The sequence below is a fragment of the Pelobates fuscus genome, chromosome 11 (assembly GCF_036172605.1).
Source record: "Pelobates fuscus isolate aPelFus1 chromosome 11, aPelFus1.pri, whole genome shotgun sequence".
Classification (NCBI taxonomy): Eukaryota; Metazoa; Chordata; class Amphibia; order Anura; family Pelobatidae; genus Pelobates; species Pelobates fuscus.
Genome location: NC_086327.1, coordinates 118,245,985 through 118,270,469, shown reverse-complemented (window position 1 = coordinate 118,270,469; position 24,485 = coordinate 118,245,985). Strand labels below are relative to the sequence as shown.

The 24,485-nt window shown below is 38.2% G+C and overlaps 1 protein-coding gene across 1 annotated transcript in view; it reads left to right on the top strand.

Annotated features, from left to right (window-relative positions):
- Nucleotides 1-24,485, top strand: part of DRD2 (dopamine receptor D2) — a 272,797-nt gene that overhangs the window by 146,526 nt on the left and 101,786 nt on the right. Inside the window, exon 3 of the mRNA XM_063437078.1 lies at nt 22,277-22,574. Within this exon, the coding sequence (XP_063293148.1) occupies nt 22,308-22,574 (267 nt within the window). The 5' untranslated portion in view covers nt 22,277-22,307. The remainder of the gene's footprint in view (nt 1-22,276; nt 22,575-24,485) is intronic.

Here is a 24,485-nt window from a genome sequence, read left to right as displayed (position 1 = left end):
TTTTTTTTATTTGGATCCTCAGCTGTGTGTGGTCTCATCTTTGCGTTCCTATGTGGGAGTTACCTCATCCCTACATGTTTCCTCCGCCAGCCAGTTTCTCATTTCTTATCTTCACCCATATAAGCCAGTCTCACTGAATATTCTTGCGAGGTGGATTCATTGGTTTTGGTAACTGGTGGGTATTGAGTCCTCTTTTCATTCCATAGGCTCATTGGTTGCCTTTTCTTTGAGTGCTTCTTTTATACATTTGTTGTTCCGCCGATTGACTGGAGAAAGATACTGCTTAGACTTTCGATTTTTGTCCCTCTTCTCATGCTGCTTTTTTCTCTTTTTGTTCAAAATGCATTAAAACTAAAAAAATATGAAGCCTCCTGTCATGTTGTAAAAATAAAGATAATGCTAGCTTTAGTGTACTTATTTTAATTGTAGTAATGACAGGAGGCGCGTATTTTCCCACCCATCCTCACCCTTTCTTTTTGTGGTTTTGCATCTCTAGTTATGGTGGGAGTTTATTACAATGCTGTTACTTCATGTGTTCTAATTTTCTGTTAATTGCGGTGTAATTTTTTGATGATACTCTGTTATTGCCGCAGTTAATGATTGACTATTTCCTTAGTATTGTTTATAATTTATGGCATTAACACATGTACTTATCTGCTTCTGGTATTTGGGAGACCAGCCTCTTTCACTGGCTAAGCCTGTAAACAACTTTGTCTTTTTTATCTCAAATTTCATGATTTCGGATAATGAGCTTTCTGGTTTGGGCACGTTGCCTGTATTCATGATTCATCGGACGATCATGGTTATTTGTTTCAACATCATCAAGTTGCTGTTTTGTTTGATGTTATGTTTCCTGTGCTTCACAATAAGAAAAAGGAGGTCCTTAAGACTGTTTCACCTTATATACACTTTGCCTGTTTTTTATTGGTTCTTCATTTTTATATATTTTTTTTGTTGCTATGAAGTTCAATAAATAAAGATATGCAAAGTACTCAAAATACTCACAATACTATAATTGCTAAAAGTAAGTATGTAAGTACACTAAAGCTATCACAAACTTCAATTAGTTATAATGAAGTGCTTAGAATGAATTATCATAATAAACTAAATTATATTTTCTATAATATCATTTCCTAAATATTGATTTAACCTTGGCAATGACAATCATTTTGTTAAAAAAAATAATATTAATAAAAAATGTATTTGTAATACTGGATGCATCGCTAACATGTTAACATAGCTAAAAGTGTCAGTTTTGAGTTATTTTTTGTCTACAGAAAACTAAAAAAAACAATTCAGCAAAATTTGCACAATTTCAATTTGTGTCCAATAAACTCTTGTGATGTGTTTGTGTTTATGCCCGAAGATTAGAAAGCTATGATTATGATTGTGATTTTGATTAGGACAATGGTGATGATAAAAAGAAAGAATTAATAGCAAGAAATAAGTTGGAATAAAACCATTACTTTTCTTTGCAAGATTTTTCTTTCCTCTATTCTTTATATACGTGGGCTAAATCTGAGTCAGACATTTAGCTCCTAAAACAGTCTTACCTCCTCTACAATTCTAATACCAGAAACATTAATTTGTTTAAAATGCTTTCAAATGAGTATAGAACAATGGACATTGACATTAAATAACATATCAGCGCATAGTCTATACCTATAGCAATGCACGATACCCTTGTTAGTGTTACCTTCTAAATGTATGGAATAGAATACCAATCTGATTCTAGATGTATCCAGTCCCTAAGGGAAATCTTTGCAACATTTATGTTGGCCCATTTAATATGGCAGGACATGTCAAAGTGACGTATGTGATTTCAGCAGATGAATAACCAGATTGCTCTGCCAGAGCTTGTTTTCTTCTTGCCTGTAGCTTGGAGGTGGTTTTGTGTCTTTGACTAGTCCTCTCTTTAGGCAAAAGCCAGGAAGTGAGCAAAAAAGTTGTTGACTGTACCCATGGCCATGCCACTCACTGGTAACGAGGGCAGAAGTCACAGAACTATAACCCAGTATCTATGGCAACAGAATTGCTCAGTGCCTTGTGTTACAATTAAATACATTTAAAAATATTTTAAAATATTTTCTTAGAGATTTTATTTTGATGTACAGTAAAAATATACACTAGCCCAATCTTGATGTATATAAATCATATTTGGTGCCTAAGCTCACAAAACATTTAATGCAGAAAATACATAACATATTTGACCATTACATTGGATGTGCAAAATAAGACATAGAATCTATTTAATTGAAAAACAAGTACATTAATTATGTATACTATATAAACCACTCTTGCTTTGATTCTATTCAAACTTAAATCTAACATTTGTTCCATGTTACACTTGCAATATGTGGAAAAGATATATCCTATGGGTTTATGCTTTTGTACTGGAAAAAGAAGAAACATTTTATATGGTTCGGACTAGTGTACATAGACATTACAGAAATTACATTGCTTGTAGCTAGTCAGTCTGTAATCATCAAGAAGTAATTGATTATTGTGGTCATCAAGTTAAGTTTTGCTTCTGTTTATGAAGGCTGCTGAAGTGGGGTGGCCACGTTCCTTGCCGATTGGCGGTTTCTGTTTTTTTGTTATTTTTTCTGCTTGTCCACATCAATTCTTGGTTTTGCCTACATTGCTTTCTCAAATGTCTATGCAATTCCTTCTCCTGACCATTAAACACAAAAAGGTGTTTACATTTTATCAGTGTCTTTAAATTTGATGATAAAGGACATTATATGAAATTTTGTTCCATGTCTGATGTTTCATGTAGCTCAAATGCTATGGACAAATGTTTTGAGGAACACAGTGCTTCCTACCTTCTATGATTCACAATGGACAAAGTATTATCGATATAAACTATATTGTCTGACTGGTGTGCACTTAGTATGCAATAAGCAGTTAGAGATTGGTATTGGTCTGTAAATACACATTATGGCCACAACAGGCAACGTTCATGGATGCTGTGATTCTAAATTTGGATCTTTCTCTGCCATTTGACAGTCATACCTTAACAGGGTAAAATAGCAGACAGGCATTGGAAAAAAATTAAGCCATGTTTTACCCACATCAAAACAAATGGTTCTCGTTCATGAGAAATTCCATCAGCATAAATAGTACATGGTATTTTTTTTTCTTATACAAACCATTTGATGTGAGGGTGCAGACATCTTTGCTTATTTTTTGTCTTACCAGTCTGCTATTTCACCCTGTAACTATCACTGTCAAATGGCAATGCTATGATTAATATTAACTTGGCTACATGTAAACTGGATGTTTGCAATTATAAGCTGCCTCAGTGTGAACTATGTGGACATGTCTGCTTCCTTTTTGTCTGTGCACATCAATTTCCCTGCTTGGTTGGATTTTCAAACCACAGACTGATCACAAATACCATAGGATAAGAACAAAATAACTACTACATTTATCTAGCCTTGCTCAACTGCCAGGGGTTTTGCTAAGGGGCAGGAAATAGGCTGAAGCCCCAAGTGATCTTCAAAAGAGCCAGGTCAAAGTTTGTCATCTTTTCAAATTTAGCTACCTAGTTCTCTGTACTTAGTCTAGGGACAAAAGATGATAAAGTATCCCTTATTCTGCTTTCATGTTATCAGCACATATCATCTAGGCAGTAAGGATGCAGAAACCAACAGCCACATCATGAAGGACATTGGAAATTGGCTCTGTGTCTAGACTTTAATCCACACAAAACCTCAGAAATTACTCAAAAATCTAAATCCTTCCAATTCTCATGATTAAAGCAAAAACTATATAAAGTACTGTAGAGTATCTGTGATACTGCCATGGGCTATTAAAAGCAGTATAAGGAACAAATATTGTATGAAAACTGTTCACATATTGTATATCTCTGCACATATGGCTTGCATTGCCCTCTACATGCTCCTCTAAATGGCAAGACTGACATTGTTATATTGCAGCAATGGTGAACCTATGGATGCACAGCGGGCATCCAGAGACCTCTCAACTGGCGTGTAAACATGAGGTTGGTTATGTTGCAGGTGCACTGGGGATGACGCTACTGTAAAGTGACACAGGCGGGTGCGGTGTCCGAGAATACTGCTGCCATCAAAATTGGCAATATAAGAAATAAAAATAATGATTCCCTGGTGCAGACCATACTAATCTCTCCTTTGCTGTTTAAGCACTCAGTAAGGATGTCAGTGCAGTCACTGAGATTCCCATCCTGTGTTCTGAATGCCTCATTGAGCACCAGACCAGGAGGACCGATTAATATGGTCTGCATCAAAACTGACCTTATTAATTTTTCTAATATGACTACTTTGGGCTATATTTTGAAATTCACTTTGATTTCCTGCCAACTCTCTCTTTAGTAGACAACCATGTAGATGGCTTGTCATCTCAATCTCTCATCTTATTACAAGATGTAGTGCATATACACCATGAAGGAATGCTCAACACACCTGTATAACAGTAACAGACTAAGGTCTGGATCTCGTAGGCTACAATATATCCTAGCCTAACACTACTCACTCATCCTACTGCTTCCATCTAGCCCAGATTTCTTCTTTCTTGACCTCCAACTTTTCGGTTTTCTGTCCTTCAGCTTCTAGCTCCTATCGGGATGCATCTTACCCTTGGTTACATGGGGAAAAAATTAAGAAATGTTTCTGATATTTTCTATATCTGTGTAGATAAGTGTCTCCAGTAAAGAATAAATTGTGTTTTGTTGCATTCAATCACTAACACTTAATCCTACTACTTGACTTTACCTGATATTGCAATGTGAATGATATCTCTTTTCTAAGTCACTCTATGTAACAATCACAGCCTTCCTATAATATTTGTAAATTGAAAATCTGAAAAACCTTAAAAAGTGATATAAAAAACCCTACATTCTGTATATTTAAATATGAGGAAAAATGACTTGCATCCTTTTTTAAAACAGCTGCACCAATTCAAAAACAAAAAAATCTTGATAAAAAAATAGGTTTTGTAATCTTTGTGGACTGAAGTAGAGAAGGAACTTCCACTTCTGGATTTTTTGCACAACTCAAATGATAGCTAAAGGTTAGTATGAGACAGCATCTAGATAATTTTTTATTAGCATCATATGACAGCACATACAATGCAAGTGGTCACCCCTTTATAATTTTAAACAAAAAGTAAACAAAAACAAAAAAAAACATTCACTTACAAAAGTAGAAAAAAAAATACACCTCATTTTTAATTTGTTAAGGTCATCTATAGGAAGCTCCTGTAGTGGCTGTATGTTTGATGGTCAGTTGAGGCATGCTCTCAAACAAATATAAACATAGCTAATTACAGTGTTCAAGAAAAGAGACAGCATCCATGCACCAAAACAACTGCAGTAAAATCTAGTAGTTGTGATTATGAGAGTGTGTTTTATACATTACTTACCTCTGTAGCATTTAACACTCCAAGAAGAGCTCCAATAATATTCACATGGAGGCAAAAATGAGTAACCGACCCTTTCAAATTAGCCAACATTCTTTTTTTAAAAGGGTTTCTTGAAGTATCATAACCACTACAGCCCTCCTGGTAGGAACACCCTGATTCCATTCCCTGGCAATAGGGCAAACCATTTTGCAATGGTTTGCCATTTTTCTTGGGTCCCGCCTGGCACACAGGGTAAGTTCCTGCTCGCTGTGACAACATCCATATTCTGCAGAGAATGTGGAAGCCAATAGGACGATGCACCGCATAGACCTCTTGTTGGCTGCCTAACAATGATGCCCCAATGATGAAGACTGGGATACATGGGTAAATAAATTGGATAATATACTAGGCCATCCGTGCTTGACACAGTGACCTTTTTCTGTTTGTTGTAATTTTTTTTGTTTTCTCTTTGTTTCTTCTTTCCTTCATTCTCCTCCTATCTAGTGGAAGCAAAAGATCAGATGAAGAGAGGAGAAGAGAAAAAAAAAATAAAAAAAAATAACCTTAATCCGGGCAGATAAATAAACAGAATAACAAAATATTGAAACCATATAGATGTAAGAGGCTCTTGCTATCTCCAATACCAGATGAGTAAAGTAGATAGACAAAAAAAAACTTATACCAAGAATTAACATAGAGATAGGGGGGGACCCAGGTGGGAGGGATTAGTAAGACTAATAGACCTTCAAGATATATTGATGATGACATTGCACCAAGTCCGTACTACATAAGTTATACTAATCGTATGCAGGGCAGGTACAAGTCTGAAATAAAAAAAAAATAAAAAAGATGCCCCAATGATGCTGCTGAAGCCAGAGTCACATCTCTTGCTGCAAAGGGTTTAAACTCAGTATGTACCCTGATTCATAGCAAAATTCTGCACATATAGACTCTGTGGTCATGGTGCTTGGAGTAGCCCTTTAAATAAAGAAAATGTTAAATCTGATAGGTCCTAGAATGTTCTGTGTGCGATGCGAATCAATTAATGGGATTAGTGGCACACTGAGTTAGGTGCACTGTCATAAAATCTTTTTGACTGCTGTTGTTTCTTTAATAGCTGCTAGTAAAATATTCTACTAAATAGATACTTTGTCAGCATTATGTGTGGAATCTACAGTTATCCCTAAAGCCCTTGAGTGTACACATTCCCCATGTAGGATGCAATGTCAGAGAAAAATACACTGATATTAGAATGTATCCCAAAGGAATCTCAGCACTTTGTAAAAGCTTGGACTTAACAGTTCTATTTAAACACAGGTTCAGCAAACTCACCACAATGTACATTACAAAGATGTTTTATGAAATGTAATCTCTAGAGAGGGGTTCATGGAGTTTAGAGACTTAGTCAGCGACAGTTTGTGGTTTTCGAAATTCGATAAGGTGAAACTATTTTAAACATTTAAAAAATTAAATATTGAAGAAAAGTATTGATATTGCTTATTGTTGCTAGGCAAGTGAAACAGGATATTCCAAGAGGAAGCCACAGTCGAGTTATAAGGTTAAGTGTAAACTATCTAGAATTCAAAATGAATGTCTAGTTTTAGGCCAAATTGGCAAATTGGCAAAAATGCTACCATTCAGCTGTTGTCTATTGAACTATTATAACCTGCATTTTGAAATTCTCTGAGAATTATTTTGGAATTCACTGAGAATTCCTGATTATTGGCACTTTATTGAATAGCCATATTTGGCTATTGCTAATAAGCTAAGCTGAGGTGAAATTGCTAAGCACTAATTAATAGAGGACTTTACAGTTCAAGTATAAACTTAAAGTGTTGATTGCATAGAAATGTCTTATCTCATGTATAGTATATAGACAGGTTTACATACTGGTTCATAAATTTTGACTTTTTTCTCAGAAAATGTATTTAAGAAACAGTAAAGTGTGCATATGTTCAAGAACATGTTTCTAGCCACTGTTAGTCTTGCAACCACTAGAGGCACCGACTCCTTAAGTCCTTTGAAAATCTATTTTTTTCACATTTGGTGTCGTCATGCCTAGACAATCAATCTAAGAAATCAGGGTGGCCATAGCAGCAATCACTTCTGCCTGGAACTAATCTCTTTCCTTCTCAGCCTTGATGCACATGGGTCCTAAATAATGTGTTGTTGGTATATCCTTTTACAACTTAATCTAGAATTTATATAGCTCCTCGTGTACAAAAATCTCTACAAATGTTTTGTACTCTGGGAGGTGCATATGTCTGTTACGCACCTTACAGTCCTTTTTATGTATTCCTATTAGTCACCTCACAATCGCAAGATTAACTTATAGTTAAGTGGAGGATATTAACCTCTAAAATCATCTGGTTTGCCTTAAGAAGCCTATGTCCCCACCACAATGTTGTCGCTTGTACCATTACAATGGCAGAAGGAACACATAAGATACTTAGAAGTTTTCTACCGAGGGAAATACCTCCCCTGTATCTTCTCAATATCATTATAATTATAAAACAATTGAAAACCTCTCGTAAGGGATTGTCTGATTAAAAGTATTTTAATGTCAAAGGTCATGTATCATCTCCAAATGCTCCCAATTCTAATATCTTCTAAGGATCTTAAACAGTTACACTTTTAATTCTCTAATTTTGGGGGGAAATCAAAGAAACCTAGAATCACATTACACTGTCTCCAGTAACCATGATTCAAAATGGTGTATACATTACCTACTTCTTAAGCAAGGATGCCATACCCACCATGTCTTCCAATAAAACATACAATTTACAAATTGAATGCAACATGTAGAAAATGATGCCCTGTAATACATCAACTTTGTATCTCCAAGATCACACACTTAGCATTTAAGCTTTTTGAAGAGGAAACATCCAAAGTAATTTTTTTCAGAGGATTCAACATGACATTTTCCCTTAGGAAATCATTCTACGAGCAAGAATTCATATGTTTAATATCACCAAGACTCATGGTTTTTGCTTTGTATATTGATGACTTTGTATTTAAGCTAGAAGAATAAATTGGGCAATGTAATGTTGATAGGTCAACAATCATAACTCTCACATAGCTTAAAAGGTGAAAATAGATGCCATGATTTGCAATCACAGTGGTAAAAGAAATCATTAAAACATTAACTATTCTGATTATATAGGTACTTATTGCTTCTCCAATATTTTTGTACAAGTGGAGGAAGCACAAATAGAAATGCTATCATGTACTACGTCAAGGATGAACCTACCCTCCTGGAAGCCTTTAATGTTATAACTACAGATATTGCATTACAATCTAAGCAAGTACCATGTTTTTACAAATTGCAATGTCCAATGTCATAATTTGCATCACTGTTGGTCAAAAGTGTCTTCATCAGGATAGTCTTTTGTCTGCCATCAGGTCAGTGAATGCCATTAAAGGTGCACTCCAGGTACCCAGACTACTTCTGCCCATTGGAGTGGTCTGGGTGCCAACTCCCACTCTTAACCCTGCAAGTGTAATTATTGCAGTCACTAGACAGCCACTAGAGGGAACTTCCTGCTCTATAGCACAGATTATCTGTGCTAGAGCGTCGCTGGACCTCCTCACGCTGTGTGAGGACCTCCAGCGTCGCTCAAATCCCCATAGGAAAGCATTGAAATTCATTTTCAATGCTTTCCTATAGGGAGACCTAATGCGCATGCGCATTAGGTCTCCTCGGCTGGTGGGCGGGATCAGTCTCGCCAACCGGCCGACGGAGTAAGAAGGAGGAGCGGAGCGGAGGAGGAGACAGCGACAAGGGACATCGTCGCTGCCTCAGGTAAGTGACTGAAGGGGTTTTCACCCCTTCAGTAACTGGGGATTGGGGGTGGGAGGGAGAGGGAACCTCCAGTGCCAGGAAAACGGATTGTTTTCCTGGCACTGGAGATTCCCTTTAAGCTTCCAGCTCACCATTTATTTGACAGCTCACAGCCACCATTAGTGACAGATAACTAGTAGCCTAACTGTACCTTAAAAATCAGCATATGATGCTAATCGAAATATAAAATGCTTGTTTTTTTTTTAATAGCACAAACCATAACAGATCGATAGATAGATATAGGATAGATAGATAGATAGATAGATAGATAGAGGATAGATATAGGATAGATAGATAGATAGATAGAGGATAGGTATAGGATAGATAGATAGATAGATAGATAGATAGAGGATAGATAGATAGATAGATAGATAGAGGATAGATAGAGGATAGATAGATATATAGATAGATAGATAGATAGATAGATAGATAAAAATTAAACGGAATTCTACTGCTATCAACTGTATTGAGAAGCATGACTAGGATTGTAAAAGCAAAATAAAATCATGATGGCTTTCTTTTATGCGGCACATAAGTTACATCAAGTTAAGATTTCTTTATTTATTTTGTTATGAATATTTCATGACTGTTAAAATTTATTTTCCTCTGTTGGCTTGTTTTTTATGTACTTATATAGACTATAATGTTCTGTCAGTAATATATGTTGCTGAGTCTTCTATGGCAATGCTTGAATAGAGAAATAAGAAAAATAAAACATGCTAATCAGAAAAAAAACCTTCTTTTTATTTCTCTCCGTTTTTAACCCTAATTTCTTTTAATGGTTATACAATATGAAATGTTTCTAAGACGTTCAGAAGACCATGATCATGATTTTAAAAGCTGTTGAAGAAAGCCTAAACTGTATTTATAATAAAATATATTTTATAGATGTTTAATTGTTCATTAAAGAAACACTCGAAAGATGCAGTGTGTGTTGTGTTGGTGTATGCAGTGTGTGTGTTGTTTCAGTGTATGTAGTGTGTGTGTTGTGTCAGTTTAAGTAGTGTGTGTGTTGTGTTAGTGTATGTAGTGTGTGTGTGTGTCACGACACTCCTTAGTCGACATGCCCTCGTGCAGTACTCGCACTCACCACTCTTTCTGTTTGGCACTGTTCTCATTTCCTTTCGTTAGGCACTACACCTGGCCCTTGTTTAGCACCTATATATTCTGGTTTCTCCCCTCACTCCCAGTCAGATCATTATCCTCTATCCTTGACCCTGTACCTGCTGTTTCCTGGTTCCCGTGATTCTGGCTCCTGTCTCCTGTGTCTTGTTTCCTGTGTATCCTGAGTATCCTGTGTTTCCTGATCCGGTGTTCCGATGTCCTTGTGGTCCTGTGTTCTTGTCTCTGCCTGGTCCTGTGTCCTGTGCCTCCTGTTCCAGTGTTCGCCTGCAGTGTTCCTGTCTAGACTCCTTCTCCAGTGATTCTGACCTTGCTGCATTATTTCTGTGTGACCTGCTTAGGACTTTGCCCCTTGATGTTCATTTTGTACTTGGTGGCTGCACTCACCTGACTAAGCCTTTACCTTTGCCTAGGACTATCGTGGACTCTGCCTGCTCTATTGTATATATTGGGTTATTGTATATATTTATATATTTGTGGCATTGTCATGTTTTGTATATATTATATATATCTATATCCTTTTGGTTTGCCTTAATACATTTTCTTTATTACTCCATTTATCGTGTCCTAGAATTATTTCTCTGCTAAGTTGGTTCCCACACTTAAAGGGATAGTGCTGTTGCAGGGCAGCACCCCTTCATGTCATGACAGAATGATCTGACCACTTGGAACCGGCAGAGTATAATGTCTAGGATCACAATGAAGAACCTTGTTGGTATTCATGCTGATTCACAGCAAGAGTGTGCTCTCATTGAGACTTGTTGTAATCAGTTAGGAAAAATTCAGCGGCAGATTGGAAAGGCCTCTAATTTATGCTTATCTATTATCGATGTCTCCTGTCAAATCCAGAAATCTGTATTATGTGGATTTATCTATGAACTTCAAACTTTTCACAAAAACATATGTGATTCATTGCTTTTTCAGTTACCTAATTGTGATATATGGTTGAGAGAGCCTCCTGTGATAAGTAGGGTGTATACACTTATCCGTATGTCTCTTAAAGAGATATCACATAAAAAATCTTTATCATATTTGCAGAGACAAGTGAGAGTAATGCACAATAATCTTGTTGCCTTGTTACCTGAAGTGCAATTTATTATTGATCTTGTACAAGAAAGAATGACTGTCTTTATGCCTGATAATAATGATGGTATTCCCTTTTCTGATGTACATAGCATAACAAATCCTCCTGACTCTGACTTGGGAAAATGGCTTGTTGGTCCTCCCGACTGCAAAACCGAAGTCCCTCTGGAAATTAAAGCTGAATGCCTTCCTGCCCAAACTAAAGACGAAGATGTTGAGGGGTTATACAGCACTGGCGATCCCCTCATGGACCAAGTCTTTGATGAACTGGGTGCTCGTTGCATAGCAGCTTTAGAGGACGAGCAGTCTGAATGGGAAGGTAGTACCAGTACGCAGTTTCCCAATGTTGTCTCAGTACCCGAGACACATAGTACCCATATATTACCCTCTCTGTTCTGCAAGATCCACTCGCCTATTCCCAAGGTGAAGCTACCGGCTACCAAGATGAACGATCTCAACACCGTTCAAGAGGGTACATGTCTGGTCAGAGAAAGTCTCAAGCAAACTCTGCCCAACCACGAAGCAGAAACAGACTCCCCTGAGTCTGCAACTAGAGATACGAATTCCTACCTCACCGTGCCAATTGAGGAGACCACCAGTGACCTTAACCAGGTAACGGGATCTGATCTGAAGGCCTGTCCCACAAAGGACAATGCATCCGAACTAGAAGAGTCACCTATAAAATGTGCTCCGGGTGATGCAAGTGACGACAAGGTTGGACCATTGAAATTGGGGACCAATCTCGTTGAAGGTGAATCTCCTGTCAAAAAGTCACCACGTAGGAGACGTGGTAAACGACCTACTTCTTTCAAGACACTGGCTGAGAAGGCTGAAGAACCAAAGGTGAAAACTTCAGAACAACCAGTGGAAGAAGAGGCTATTGTGCCAAAGGCAGCTCATGACTTTGATGTGGGGAGGCTTGATGATTCCAATTTTAACCCTTCTACCTCTGGGAGTTTGAAGATTGGCACCCCTCTCACAACCGCAACTGTGGAAAATGAGTTGTCGCCAAGTAAAAAAGACAGTTATCTTCAAATAGAAGACAAAGACTCAGACTGGGTGCAACGTGACAAACCCGTGATGGATCAAGCCCAAGAGAAGAATCTAAATGAGACCAGGCTTGTTCTAAACCCACAGCCTGAAGAAGACTCTACAGTTCTTCAAGTTACATGCTCTGGTAGAACAATTTCTCTGCTGCAAGAGGAAACCCCAACTACCAAGCTTGTACCTGAAACAAGCGCCGAAGATTATTCTAATCAGCCGCTTAACCAAACGCCAAAGGAAAGGAGTGTAACCGAACAAGGAGGTACCTGTTCCCATGATGAAGGAAGCTCCTTCTATGACATTTCAGTTACCATGATGTCTATCACTCCACCTAAACTCCAGCAAGTATTAAATGAAGACTTGCCTTCAGTTGAAAGTCTATCTACGACAAATAAAGAACTACCTCGAGCTGAGTTCACAAGGGAAGAAGAGAATGATTTCATTAACCAGGTATCTCTAGCCGCTACAGAAAAATGTCAATTTGAGAGAGAGTCGTCTCTGCTTCGGTTAGCCCCGTGCTCGGAGAAATTTGGGGAACCCTTCCTTGATGCATATCTGCGGTCTGTGGAGGAAGGCTCGCAGAATGTTCTTGATCCTGTACCTATTAATTTAGGGGATTCTCCTTGTTTGGTTCCAGTGGTACCTACCCAAGATTACGCAGAGACTGTTCTCCCTTCGACTGAAGTTGCATCGCAGTCTTTGTCCCGAGGATCCCACAAGCCAGAAACCAAGTCAGACCCAGGACTTCTGAGTGATGAACCTGTTACTAGCAATAGTCCCAGATCTAGTGGGTTAACACATTTGTCGGTCACTGGTATGGAGTGTTTCTTATCTTATGTGCCTTTACCTTCTGTTTCTGTGTCTGCCCTTCTATTGCTAAATGTTACTCTACAGTCCTTGCTTTTGTATGTTTCTATTCTGCCTCGTTGGTTTCTCCCATGGGATTGTCCACCTCTCATTCCTCCTAAGCCTCCTCCTTGTTTTCCTCTACTGGTTGGGTGGCCCTGATTTTCTTCTGTCACCCGAGGGGGATCTTTGGGTTTTGGAGCGCCGGGAGTCGCTCCTTAAGGGGGGGTACTGTCACGACACTCCTTAGTCGACATGCCCTCGTGCAGTACTCGCACTCACCACTCTTTCTGTTTGGCACTGTTCTCATTTCCTTTCGTTAGGCACTACACCTGGCCCTTGTTTAGCACCTATATATTCTGGTTTCTCCCCTCACTCCCGGTCAGATCATTATCCTCTATCCTTGACCCTGTACCTGCTGTTTTCTGGCTCCTGTCTCCTGTGTCTTGTTTCCTGTGTATCCTGAGTATCCTGTGTTTCCTGATCCGGTGTTCCGATGTCCTTGTGGTCCTGTGTTCTTGTCTCTGCCTGGTCCTGTGTCCTGTGCCTCCTGTTCCAGTGTTCGCCTGCAGTGTTCCTGTCTAGACTCCTTCTCCAGTGATTCTGACCTTGCTGCATTATTTCTGTGTGACCTGCTTAGGACTTTGCCCCTTGATGTTCATTTTGTACTTGGTGGCTGCACTCACCTGACTAAGCCTTTACCTTTGCCTAGGACTATCGTGGACTCTGCCTGCTCTATTGTATATATTGGGTTATTGTATATATTTATATATTTGTGGCATTGTCATGTTTTGTATATATTATATATATATATCTATATCCTTTTGGTTTGCCTTAATACATTTTCTTTATTACTCCATTTATCGTGTCCTAGAATTATTTCTCTGCTAAGTTGGTTCCCACACTTAAAGGGATAGTGCTGTTGCAGGGCAGCACCCCTTCATGTCATGACAGTGTGTTTGTGTTGTGTTAGTGTATGTAGTGTGTGTTTGTGTGTTGTGTCAGTATATGTAAGTGTGTGTGTTGTGTTAGTGTGTGTGTGTGTGTTGTGTTAGTGTATGTCGTGTGTGTGTGTTGTGTTAGTGTATGTAGTGTGTGTGTGTGTTGTGTTGTGTCCGTGTATGCAGTGTGTGTGTTGTGTCAGTGTATGCAGTGTGTGTGTTGTGTCAGTGTATGCAGTGTGTGTGTTGTGTCAGTGTATGCAGTGTGTGTGTTGTGTCAGTGTATGCAGTGTGTGTGTGTTGTGTCAGTGTATGCAGTGTATGTAGTGTGTGTGTGTGTGTAAATGTGCAATCTGGAGGGGAGGAGGAGGGGGAAGAAGGGGCATTTTCACATAATTTTTTTTTAAAAAAAAATGTAATTTAATAAATTGTTTCTCCCCCCTCCCCGCTTACCTTTGTCCAGGGAGGGGCGAGATTCCATCCCTGGTGGTCCGGTGGGGGGCCCTCGGCTCCCTGTTACCGCAGAGGGGGCCCAGGCAGCACACTGCTTCTTCTCTTCTCTCCTACAATAACTCTCGCGAGACCCGTGGAGCGTTGCCATGGCAACCGGGTCTCGCGAGAGTTATTAGCAGAGAGGAGAAGCAGTGTGCTGCCTGGGCCCCCTCTGCGGTAACAGGGAACCGGGGGCCCACGGCTGCACACATAGATCGCGATATTCGCTATCTATGTGTGCAGAGAGGGAAAGTGGGGCCCAGGACTGCCAGAGCATTCCGGGCCGCCAGGCCCGTTACAACCGTCATGGTTGTCACCTCCTGTAGGCGGCCCTGCATGTGCCAGCCATACATCCTATGTTTAAAATCACAATCCAGAACATATATTAAATCCCCTGATGGTTTGCCAGCATGATGGTTGTAAGAGCATTATGAGAAGTGTAGTCCACAACATCTGGAGTGTTGAAGGCTGCCTACTCCCATATTGGATCAGTAACATTTTCTGCACGTTGGCCAGTATTTCAGGAGACTGATCGATTCAAATTTCCAAAATTAAAATTTCCAAATCTTTTTTTTTTTTTTTACCAGTAATGCAGATGAAAGAAAACATTATTGACTCAAGATCAGGCTTAACTTGTGTAATTTGTATTGATTATGCATTCTTAAACTCAGTAGGTTGAGAGCACGAGGTTAAGGACAAACAAATTGTGGCATCAGAGGATAGAGATTATCAACAGCAGCACTGGTGATAGTAGGTGATGTGTGATATTAACCTGTTTTGTTCAAAGTCAACATTGATATACGTGTGCATTGAGTTTGATATTTTGGCCATAGTTTACAGGTGTATTATTTTGTAATATTATTTACTTCAATTGATTACCAGGAATTGTTTGTATACTTTAATTGACATTCCTTCCAAATGTCATCAGCTCAGGAGAGGTCTTTGTGGTATATGTTCTGCTTAGGAACAAAGGTATTTGTTAGTTTATTGAGTATTTGTCAAAAAAAAATATTCAGTAATTCATCAGATCATTTTGGCTACTAATTTTGATAAGGCAAACTTTATTAAGTAATGTGTTGACTCCCTAACACAGGGTTAGGCAACATTTGGCACTCCAGATGATCTGGACTTCACATCCCATAATGCTCTTGCAGCCGTAATGCTGGCAAATGCATCAGGGGAAATTTAGTCCACAACATCCGGAGCGCAGGAGGATGCTTAACCCTAATCTAATGTTTGGTATAGGACCTGTTTTTGCAGATTCAATAATAGCACAAGTGTTATCGAAACTATTGGCATGATTGTGATCGCAGCTCATTGGTTGCCATTAACATCTAATGTTAATAATTATATAACAATAGATTGTGTTTGAGGCCATAATTGACTAGCTAAAATCTATTCTACCGTTATTTTTGTTTTCTTGTGTTTGTGTGTTCGTTTTTTTTTTTTTAGATTTATGTTTTTATTGATTGATTGGTTGATTCTGATATATATATCCAGTAAATTTTTTAACAAAGGAAACATTTAAAAATAAATTGAGATGTTTGCTTGCATCACATTTTTGAATGATGCTTTTACAATATCCTTATTAAAGTCTTAACACAGAGCATAATACCGTCAGCTTTAAACAACAACAACAAAAAATACATTATTGATTATTACTGGTTGTTTATAGAATCGTACATTGGCCTCTAGGTCCCAAACTAGTTATTCTAATCATAAGTGTAAACGAACACTTGGCTAATGCCCTCAGTCAATGGTCTAATAGTAAGAAGTCAAACTGTTACAAGCATTGACTACTTACAATGGAGGGGTCCCTTGATACTCCTGACACCATTACTGTGAGGTATAGTGGATATAGTTTTCAGAGTGTCCCTTTAAGTTTCATAAAGTTATTGCTCATGTTTGTTAAATGAAGCATCTCATGAAATAAAAATAGGATAGTCACGTCGTGATTGCAATGTTTTATTCAATAGTGTGAATTTTTTAACACAGATTATATTCTGAATTAGAATGGCTTGGTTATAAAAAAACAAACAAGTTTCAGGTCAAAGGGCTTGACATAGTGTGCTAAAATATTTACCTAGTATTAAATATAAATTTACTGCCTAACCAAATAAATACAGCAAAGTGACAGATGAAAAAAAAAAGAAAAAAAAAAAAGAGAAATAATGGGCATCATCTACCATGTGAGGGAGCTACTAAATAATTAAAGGGACACTATAGTCATCAAATCAACTCTTGCATAATTAAACAATTTTGGTGTATAGACATTGCCCATGCAGTCTCACTGCTTAGTTCTCTGCCGTTTAGGAGATAAATAACTTTGTTAATGCAAAGTCACACCTCCCTGCATGTGACTTACACAGCCTTCCTAAACACGTCCTGTAAAGAGAGATCTAATGATTACACTTCCATTATTGCACAATCTGTTTAGTTTAGAATCTCTTATCTCCTGCTCGATTAATAGCATGATAGACCTTGCAGGAGTCTCCTGTGTGTGATTAGCGCTAAATTTGAAGAGCAGAAGATAAAAACCTTTAAAGCAAATTAAAATCTTATTGAAAAATGAACCATTTTTTCATGCAGGCTGTATGAGCTACAGTCAGGGGAGGTGAAACTGCAGGGGCATGATCTGTACACAAAAACAACTTAATTAAGCTAAAGTTCTTTTGATGATTATGTGTCCCTTAAAATAATATCAATAGCACTTCTATGTGAACCTCTTGACTATACATTTAGGGAAAAGATAATTTAAAACTATAACTAAAAGTGGATCCTTTGAGTATTTTTTTCACTTAACTTAATCACAGTAAGTTATTCATTAAAAAATCAGTTTTCCAAAAGGAAACGTAATGCCATTGGATGCAATTGCATGTTCCCTGACAGATATACATAAATGTTCTGTTAGAATAACCAAACAAAATAATTTTTTGTTGGGGAATTACTGTTAATTTACTTGGACTGGTGTGTCCATGACAAAGACAATGTAAAGATTTTTTTATGTGATGTATTGTAAAACTACTAAAGGCGTTATGTGTTCATTTCCAATACTAACCCCAATATTGATTTATATCGCTATGATATGTGCAGGAATTCTTTCAGCAAGCTGAAATGCTATCTAAATATGTTTAAAGTGTTCCTTTAAATACATTTTCTTGTTCCATCTGTCAAATACATGATACACAATACCATTTATATCAAAAGGTACACAAATAATTTCAAGACTTGTCAACACAATCCTTGATCAATCCCTCAGTTTACCTGTAGTTTACCATAAGCTTGAGTACTTAGGTTTCCATTGTAACAAGAGCATAAAGTTGTATTGCAAAAGCATACAAAATGTTTGGTGGTGGTGGTGGGGGGGAGCTATCAGCATTCCAGAGCAGACACCATAGCACACAGCTCTGAGCTCCAAAACCAAAATCTTGCCTTTTCCCCATGAGACTCACAAAATTCCGGGGTGCAATTATCAACTTCACACTTAGGAACCCATACAGAATCAGAGGATGCCTTTCTTGTTAACCACAGATGCGAAAATCCGGTGCCGAGGACTTTTGGATTACCACGTGGGATTCCTGCAGCTACCCTGCAACAACTCCTGGAGAAGTGATGGCTCTGACACAGAAACACTATCCTAACCTACTGGGCATAACTATCGGCTGCAAGTTGCAAAAAACGACTCCGGCTACAGCTGTAAACACCTAAGACATTGGCCAGATGCTGGCTTCAACTTCTAGAGCCTGCAAGATCACACCTCGAAAGCTAGAATCCACAACCGAGCAACTAGTGGGGGAAGCCCCCACAGTGGCAGCTCCAACTACACCCACAGGCAAAGCACCAATAACAAAATAAGACATACAAGCACTTGGAGCACTTCCAAGATATGTTCACTGCTGAACTAAACTTGGAAAAAATGGAGGTGCAGGTTGTCTCACCTGCCTCAGCATGATGCTATTGTCCTCTGTGCTACCTGCAAAACTCTACAAACAATTTTCGTATGCCGGTTTGTACCAAATCTCTGCCGCCTCTCCATCATCAATCAATGTTAAAAGGGACGTTATTCTCTGCTGCCAGACCTTTGCGGATGAGCAGAGGCTCCTACAGGCCCTGTGAGGTAAGACACCACTCCACTTTGTGTTCCATACCCTCACCTTCTATCGGGACCTGAGCAAGGCCACTTTGATGTGGAGAAAATCTATGCATCCCATCACACAAGCCCTGCAGTTGGACTCAGCTATCGGTGGATCTCTCACATTCATTAAAGAAGGGAAAACTTACAAAGCATCTGGGCCATCGGAGGGTCCAAATATCTTGCAGGCATTGGGCCTGTCTGAGCCGCACTCATCTCCAACCACAAGTCATGCCTGGAATGTCTCCTAAATTGCCCCGTTTATCCCTTGGGGAGACTGAGACTCTGTGACAAAATCACTTATAGGACAGACTTCTTTCCCAGCCTACCCTCATTCTTACATTTTTTTTAGTTTTGAACTGCTGACTTCAGCCTAGGCTGTTTTTTTATGGTTTTTAATACTCTCCACCTGCTCATGATTTAATTGAAACACTGCAGACAGATGCAACAGACATACGCACTTTCACTCACAAGGCAAATTCGCCTTCTGTAGACATACTTTGTTAGTTATACTTACCTTCTCTCTCCCCCCCATTACCCAATAGATTAGGGGCATAGATTTTCTACAAGAGCTTGGCCCAAATGCATCGGTCCACTCGTCAACACTCATGTACCGTGTTGCAACACCAAACATAATTTAACTGAATTAAGCCAACCTCCTTAGTTTACTTGGTTTATTAATCATTTATCTTCTCCTCTTGTCAGTCAGTTATATTGACTCACACTGCTCACATGCTTTCTTACTGATGACCTTGATGTTTCACATGTTTAACCATTATCTCTAAAATGTGCAGTCTTTCATGTATGTCTTGTTTTGCAGTGTCTTCCATTCCTATGTGATTTGCTATTGCTGTTGGATATAGTAAACGTTTCTGGTATAACCATGCACAACAAAAATAAAGAATAATAAAATCAAAAAGTTTGGTGCTTGCTATGTATTAAACGTTCACATTTTTTATTTCTATTGTTGATCCTATTGTATCAATGGGTTATCTAATGCAGGAGATCCAAAAATATGGGGATATTTCTAATTATATTCATGAAACAATAGCTCTGACTATAAACATTAATTCTGCCTCCCTAAAGGTCTTAAAAGACAAATATAATTTTTATTGGTCCAAGAAAGAATTTCAATATAAGTAACTATAACAGCAAACCCCAAATCAATAGTCGAAATTAATGTTATGAGAATGATGAAATATATTAATAGAATCCTGAAAGAATGGCGTTTCTTAGATATCTCTTGGTGGGGAAGAACCAATACGATAAAGGCATATATCATCCCTAACTGGGCCTATCTTTTTAATATAATCCCCCTAACTCTCCTTTTCTAATTTCATCTGGAAAGGAAAGACCCCAAGAATCAAGACACAGGTTTTAGCAAAAAAAGTAGTAAAGGAGGTATGGGTTATCCCTTATTAAGAGAGATATATTGGGCAAATATAATTGCTCATATACATACATTTCAGATCCATAATTCGAAGGACCTAGCCTGGTTCAAAATAGAAACACTTAGACCAGAAGAAAGAGACCTAGCCCTTCTGATGTGAGATGACTTTAGTAAGGTTAACCATCAACCAAAATATTTTAATTCAAGGGTCTTAAACCATCTCATAGAGGAGTGGCAATTAATAAAAAAAGAATCTTAAGATAGCTAATAAAATATTTGAAGGATCCAATTTGCGACTCCTAGAAAGAGTTATGCCAGACCTAAATCTCAGCTCGTGGAGAATCCATAAAGACATTTTTATAGAAGATCTTCTACTAATTTCTAAACAAAGCCCATTTGAAATTCTAAAACTAAAACTGGATGTTTCAGATAAAGAAACGTTTGCGTATATAAGAGTAAGAACATTTCTAATGAATTCCTTTTAAAGATAGAAGAAGATAAGAAAAAGCTAATTCATAAAATACAATAAAATGGGTGCACAATGTGGGGGTGATTAGGGACTAATGCTCAAACACCTAAAAAGTGGTATCCCCTACACCACTTAAAAACACATAGCATACATACATAAAAAGGTGGAGCTCAATGCAGCAAATATTCTGAAAAACAAGATAATGCAGCAAAATAGTGTAACACAGTACATGAAAATTTTTGGTTATAAAAATATAATGGTATCACTCACAAGCCTGGAGTCATACCGTCATATGACTCCGGTGGTATGCGCCTCTGGACCATTCAAGGTTGTCCAAACCCCTTCTGTGTAAGTAGTGCTGTAGTTCCTCCTTCCAAGTGCTTTGGGTTCTTTCTTTCACTTTTTTGGCCGGTTTCAAATAATAGATACACCAGGTCCAGGGTAGTGAATCCAATAAAGTGCTTTATTACTTTAAAAATCAAAGAGTGTAAAATAAATAAATAAATCTGTGCCAGATAAGTACCTGGATAGACTAAATAGTCAAATGTCAAATGTCCAAAAATTTTCATGTACTGTGTTACACTATTTTGCTGCATTATCTTGTTTTTCAGAATATTTGCTGCATTGAGCTCCACCTTTTTATGTAATTCATAAAATGTTCAATAGAAAAGAGGTCAAAGCAGTTAGCTCTATAGCTATTGAACTAATAAGAAAATCACTTATAGAACCCCCCCCCCAAAAAATGGGAAAAAGACCTGAACTATAAAATCACAGAGGAGGAGTGGTGCTCTTCCCTAAAATTAATTTAAAAAAAACATATACATTGTCTCAATATTAAAGAAACATATTTTAAAGTATTTCACAGGTGGTACTTAGTCCCAACTAGACTAGACTTGGTTAAAATATCTCCGACTAACTCTTCACTCTGCGTGAGATATCTAGCACATGAAGGATCAATGTTACATATCTGGTGGAACTGGTGGTCCAAGAATAACTACATTTTGGGGTTCGATATATTATAATATGATAGCCCTTAAGATAAACTTAAAAAAATCCCCAGAAACAGCCCTATTCCATCTCAAATGTGGTAAACTCCCAAGAAAACAACAGATAATGACTCTACATTGTCTTATGCCTGCAAAAATTATTATTGCATGACATAGGAAACAAATTTTAATTCCAGATTTTACCTAATATAAAAATCTACTTGTCTACCAACTTGAAATGGAAAGGGGAGTTGCCTATTCAAAAAATAACGTAAACTATGCACATAACTTTGAATATTGGATTAATAAAATAAGGGAAATTCCCTAAAAGCATTCTTTTAAACCATAATTCTATATTCCTTGATATACTATGTCTAAAATATATATAAAATATATTTGTAAAGCCCATGTATATTGTCTTCTGTTTTAAATGGTCATTTGTAATGTATACAAAATAATAAAAAGATTAAACAAAAAAAAATGTTATAATTTATTCTGGTATTTAATGAATGAATGCATATCTAATTTTTTTTTCTTTTGTTTTTCAGAATTGACTTGAACAGGAATATTCTAAACTACATGGATAACCACAATCTGACCACCTACAATGTTGAAATTAATAATGGCACCAATGGTACAGCATTTGACGAGAAGGGTCAATATAATTACTATGCCATGCTCCTTACTCTTCTTATATTCGTCATCGTCTTTGGGAATGTTTTGGTTTGCATGGCAGTTTCTAGAGAAAAAGCTCTACAGACCACCACCAATTACCTAATTGTGAGCTTGGCTGTAGCAGATCTCTTGGTGGCAACTTTGGTGATGCCTTGGGTGGTTTATCTGGAGGTAAGCTTTTATTTCTTTATTTTCTAAACAAAATAAGAATCAGTTTAACATAAGTCATAGTTTCAAAGCTCCATTCTTCCATTTGGTCACTCATTCATGCATTCATGCACAATTGTCTTCCAAACAATCTGTTAGCTGTGGAATTTACTACATATAAGTAAGTGGTTAAGTTTAAAATGAAATATGAATATTATGTGAATTAAAATTAACTGGCAACTTTCGAACGGCTAAAGTCAAAGATGGTCAAGCATAGGAAAATAAAGAAAACTAGACTAGATAGGAAGATCCTGAGAGAGGAAGAGAAGAGGAAATTATTGGAGAAAGGTAAGTTCGGCATGACAGTGCCACTTTAAAGAAGACTTTTAAAGAGATAAAGGCTCCAAATGCAGATTTCTGTGCCCTTGAAGTGGCAGTAAAACGTTAATGATGATGTGATCAAACACTTCCAGAAGTGGATATAAAATGAAATACAAAAAAAAAAAAAGAGCCAAATGGTGCAATATTGTTTAGTTTAAAAACACTTAAAACAAATATCACCACAAAATTCCTGCTCATATTATTTAGGAGCCCATAAATGTCTGGCTCCAAGTTTATTAACTTATGTTCAAATATAGGGTGACAATGCCCTCTTAGGAACCCAGCATTCAGTTCCCAGGAAGCATAGGCTCCCTAGTTAGGCTATTTAGGTGGTCATCTAAGTCCTTGTGGTCGCCTATATCACCTGAGGGCAGACTGATCCGCTGGGTCCTTGGCCTGTGACTTTTATGTACTTAGTCCATAACCTTGGCTTGTCCATTATGCCACCGGGTGTGGGGTCCCTCCACTCAGTCTGTCTGACCCTGAGCCTAATGTAACCTCCAGTCGGCAGCTCCACTGGGTGATGTCTCACAATCTCCAGCCAATCAGAGCATTGCTGCAGGTTACCATGGCAATACTCTGACACTTATGGAGATCATGAGACACTTAGCATGTGGTCTGCAGCTGCAGACCAAAACTAGCCCAGCGGACCACTAGGGAGAGAAGCCACCGGACCACTAGGGTATCGTCTAAGATAAAAAAGGTAAACCTCACCCAAAACCTATCATCCCACACACTGTCACCTCCTCTACACACATTGAAGGCCACTGGCACCCTGTCACCCTCTACACATACACTATCACCATCCCAAACACTTTCACCCCCACAAACTGTCACCCCCTTCACCTAGCCACACTCACATTAACTCCTCCTAATCTTGTCATTCTAATCCCCTCCAACCATACCAAACTCACCTGTCCTCGCTTTGCCACACTCTCCCTATCACATTAACCCACCAATCCAGTCACACTCATCTTTTCTCGCACTTCCCACTCACTCCCTTCACCCTGCCACACTCACACTGTCACATTAACCTCTTCCAATCATGTCACACTAACCTCCCCTTGCCCTGTCACACTCCATGTTCTAACCATGCCACATTCACCCCAAGCCTGTGATACTCACCTTCACAAACATGTCACAATCACCCTCCTATTATTCTCACCTCCCACATTCTGTCAGACTCACCCCCAACCCATCACACTCACCCTATCACAGTCACCAGCGGAAGACATTCATCATGCCCACAGTCAAGAAACATAGCTTTGCCATAACACAATGCATAAAGGCCACAGTCAGCCCTCATACACACAACCAACTACAAGCAACTAACCCACACACATATGGTCCCAGCCAGTTCACAAATACATACATTTACACACACGGATACTATCTGTCAGACACACACTTTCAGGTACATAGACAATGCCAGACACACTCTGATATACACACAACCAGATTTACATTGTGACAGTTTGTTTGGATTTGTCAATGTGTGTGTCTTTGTACATCAGTGTGTATTTGCATGTGCGTGTATCATAGTGTGTATATGTG